At 45.9% G+C, this 4,459-nt stretch overlaps 1 protein-coding gene across 1 annotated transcript in view; it reads left to right on the top strand.

Moving 5' to 3' along the window:
- LOC118109104 (ankyrin repeat domain-containing protein SOWAHC) overlaps positions 1-2,544 on the top strand; it is a 22,564-nt gene extending 20,020 nt beyond the window's left edge. Inside the window, exon 13 of the mRNA XM_035155941.2 lies at positions 2,402-2,544. Coding sequence (XP_035011832.2) covers positions 2,402-2,544 — 143 coding nt within the window. The remainder of the gene's footprint in view (positions 1-2,401) is intronic.
- The last annotated feature ends 1,915 nt before the right edge of the window (positions 2,545-4,459 follow it).

Below are 4,459 nucleotides of genomic sequence, written 5' to 3'. Positions count from 1 at the left end.
ATGTGAAATGAACATGACTCACACCGGCCCAGCTGAGCATAACCGAGCTCAGATTTTAATATCAAAGCTTTTCTATCTTCTATTTCATCTCTCGTCAACGTTCACATCAGAAGTTTCTGTTTCAGGAACATCGCAGGACGAGCTCCGTGACGGGAGGGAGAACGGGAGGTTCACAGTGAACAACAAGATGATTGAGCTTCTAGTTCACAATATCATCATCACAACTAAATATAAATATCATCACAATTAAATATAAATATAAGGAACTTTGAACAGAAACAAAAAGTGAGTTCACGACAGATGTTTTGTGGAGGAAGATGCGTCACTCTGTCACTAAACTGTGAGAGCAGAGTACATGTGGATGACTGATGCAGAAGAAAAAGCATTATAGTGACTACAGGTGATCAGTTTAGTTAAAGTATTAATAATTACACTGTGTCTTTAACATGTTGAATCATAATGTTGTTCCATCCAAACCATAAAATGTGAAACACAAACAACTGCTGTGATGATAACAACTTTTGTGTCCAGCAGAAAAACACAGAGCCACAGGACAAACAAATAACAAGAATATTTCTCCAGTTTCAGTGTATTTGCATATAATCTGGAGCTGTAATCTGAGAACCAGACGTCCTGTGGCCCCTCCTCCCCTGACCCGGGCCCCTCGTCATGTTCCGCTTCGTCACAGACGGACGGATTAGAGTGAAGCCATTTCACCGCAATTACTGTGATCCCTCTAATCGTGTTTGTTTGTAGCGTAGAGGGGACAGAACTCACATGTGACTCATAACGGCAGGAATCAAACGACGGCTAATTCACCGTGAGAAGTGAGACGTGAGACGTGAGACGTGAGAAGTGAGACGTGACGGGACGTGAGACATGAGACGTGAGAAGTGAGACGTGAGAAGTGAGAAGTGAGACGTGAGACGTGAGAAGTGAGACGTGAGACGTGAGAAGTGAGACGTGAGACGTGGACGTGAGACGTGAGACGTGAGACGTGAGAAGTGAGACGTGAGACGTGAGACGTGAGAAGTGAGACGTGAGACGTGAGACGTGAGAAGTGAGACGTGAGGCGAGACGTGTGAGAAGTGAGACGTGAGACGTGAGAAGTGAGACGTGAGACGTGAGAAGTGAGACGTGAGAAGTGAGACGTGAGACGTGAGAAGTGAGACGTGAGACGTGAGACGTGAGACGTGAGACGCTGGTGAAAACAGCAGAGGATCTTTTCTCATGTATAAGTTTAAAGATCAACTCTTCTTCCTCTTCTCCCTCTTCTTCCTCTTCTTGCTCTTCTTCCTCTTCTTCCTCTTCTCCCTCTTCTTCCTCTTCTTCCTCTTCTTGCTCTTCTTCCTCTTCTTCCTCTTCTTCCTCTTCTTGTCTCATCCCTGACCTGGAGAGATCCAGACACTGAGGTGTGTCAGGTGATCGCTGGCTGTAGACAAACGCTGTTAACACGTCTCCGCGGCGTCACTCAGCCGCTGCCACCACCTCCGTCGTCTAATTACTCTCACCCCCCCGATGGGCAGGTGATATATGGCGGCCTCCTCCGCTGCTCTCGTTAGCACCTGAGTGACAGGACCTGACAACAGGAGTAAACGTAATGAGGACGGTCACAGTGTTCTATCACTATGTGTGTGTGTGTGTGTGTGTGTGTGTGTGTGTGTGTGTGTGTGGTTCCATCACTACATTATTAATGTGTGTGTGTGTGTGTGTGTGTGTGTGGTTGCATCACTACATTATTAATGTGTGTGTGTGTGTGTGTGGTTCCATCACTACATTGTGGTTCCACAGCAGTGTGTTGTCTTTGGTTTCAGCCTGAACACGATCATCAGCCCGTGCGATTCGTCATCGTCACTAATGAGATGCTGGATTTGTTTGTTTCCTCTCTCTCACCTCACATGTCACGTCCGACCAAACACTCGCTTCCCATTAGCGCTGCTAATTAACTTTGCAACTGTGGAGCTAGCTGCGGCTAACGAAAGTGACAGCGAGAGGCGGCGGAGCAGAAGGCTGCTAATAACTCAAGAGACAAACAATGGCTGACACCGGCCCCTCTTGGAAGCCGAGGACACAAAAGAGACGCTGCCGACATCAGATCGAGTTATCGTTCCATGGGAGAGAAAAATAAGCTCAGGGGGGAGAACGCTCACAGTCTCATCTTTGATGCTGGGTTATTGTTCCTGAGCCTTCAGCAGCGAGCGGCTCGACATCTAATGATGAAGAGTGGCCTGGAGAGGCAGAGGAAGATGAGTCTCCAGAGAGCCCTGGGAGCCCGCCGCCCTGATTTGTGACATATGTATCCGTCTCCTGTCACTGGGACCCGGCAGAGACACAACAATCATCATGGTGGAGACATCATGTGTTATATGAGTTTAGAGAACATGTTCCTCGTGTGTGACAGGTGAGCTCCGAGCAGGTCCAGTGTCTGAGGCCCCTGCAGGAGCCCCCCCGCTGGGCCCCGGCTCCGTCAGGAGCGTCCAGACGGAGACAAGTTTCCAAACTAAAAACGTCTCTGTTTCAGCCGATCAGGATTCATGCGTGTGAAAATGTTTCCTGCACATTTTAGAGAGAAGAGGAAACACGTGGAAAAGAAAAGCTGGTGAATATTTTCTGGTTTTATTTCCTGACAGTTTAATTCTTAATCAGCATCAAGAGAAAAATCCTCTTTAATGAGGCTTAGAGATGTAACGTGGGTTTATTCAGACAGCGTGACATGTGGTTCACCCACATCTCCACCATGACCGCAGACAAACAGAATCCACACAGATTCTAACTCTTTCTCTTCAAATGACTCAAATTATTTCTTATTTCTTTTTCATATCTATACAAACATTATTATGTGATGCTCGTCTAAAATTCTGCTATAAATCATCATCATTTACAGTTTCATCAAACATCAGTAATTATTAACAGATAATTAATAGATTTCATGAAAAATAAACAATAAACAGTTAAAACCAAAAGGTTTTAAAAAGTTCACAGGATAAGAAGATAAATCATTTTTTAGTAAACTGCAGCAGGGGCGAGAGACACCGAGACAGAATAGAGGAGAGAGAGGGAGTGCCTGATTAGATGGAGAGCAGCCGAGTGGAAAACTCATTAAACAATGTTTAAGCCTCTTAATCAAATCAATAACCAAAGTAACTCCTCGCTGATAGCTCTTATCACTGCTGCTCTAAAGCTTCTCACAGTTTAATTACGAGGAGAAAACCTGCGCTGGGATTTAAGACCGAAAAAAAAGTAACGAAGATGTTTTTGTCTTAAGGTCGGGAGGAAGACGAGTGGAAACAAATGATGAGGGAAAACACGTCATTCTTTCAATTCATCTACGTTTTAGTCACAGAGAAACATTTGAATTAGTTCAAATGATACGACTCCACGCGGTTTCAATTTGTGTTTTTATTTCTGTGTTTGGTTTCCACCACTTCCTGCTACTGGACACCAACCAGTCAATACTGAAAAATCACATATACTATAATACACAAACCTAGTTCCTGTTCAAAAAACAAGATCAAACACTTAACTGATAAACTGACAAACTGATAAACTGAGGAAATACTGGAAACTTGGTCCTCTGTATTTTCCGAGCACTGAATGAGCTGTGCTGATGTTCTGTCCTCTCACCGTGCATGAGCTCAGTCGAGCTGATTCTAATGTTTTCAAATGAGAATGTGGGGTGTGTGTGTGTGTGTGTGTGTGTGTGTGTGTGTGTGTGTGTGTGTGTGTGTGTGTGTGTGTGTGTGTGTGAGTGTGTGCGTTGTGTGTGCTTGAATGAATTGGTGTTGATGGACTGTGGAACGGGTGCAGGTAATTAACCTAATGCAGATGTTTGTGAACACACACACACACACACACACACACACACACACACACACACACACACACACACACACACACACACACACACCCACACACACACACACACACACACACACCCACACACCACACACACACACACACACACACACACACACACACACACACACACACACACACACACAGCGAAGCACCTTCCTCTCACAGGGATCTTTTCCACGTGCCCACGGCGTGCACCACGGCGTGCACCACGGCGTGCACAGCGGTTTAGTGGCAGCTGCTTGGCGGCCGCAGGTCGATGGGCTGAAGTCCTGAGCTTTAATTAATTGAGGGGAGATTAGAGGCTCCTCCCTGTGGCCTGTCACCAGATTGATATCAGCTGCTCCACAGTGTCAACAGTCATTTGGAGGACAGCTAAAGTTGAGAGGGTGTGAGAGTTTGTGCTGAGGAGTGATTAGAGTGCACGTGCACACGTACAGCTGCTGGACTAAAGTGTTGACATGTCAGAGACTCTGAGACACAGATTGTTGAACGAGGAGTTCAGGTGAAGACGTGTTGTTCTGTTGATGTCATACTTCCGTCCCCGAAGAGGAAGTGACGTCACCTCAGACTCTACTTCCTGTTGTATTCGAGGCGTAAGATC

Source organism: Hippoglossus stenolepis, chromosome 5 (genome assembly GCF_022539355.2).
Source record: "Hippoglossus stenolepis isolate QCI-W04-F060 chromosome 5, HSTE1.2, whole genome shotgun sequence".
Classification (NCBI taxonomy): Eukaryota; Metazoa; Chordata; class Actinopteri; order Pleuronectiformes; family Pleuronectidae; genus Hippoglossus; species Hippoglossus stenolepis.
The sequence above is the reverse complement of the archived record's forward strand: the minus strand, read 5'-3'. Positions and strand labels throughout refer to the sequence as shown.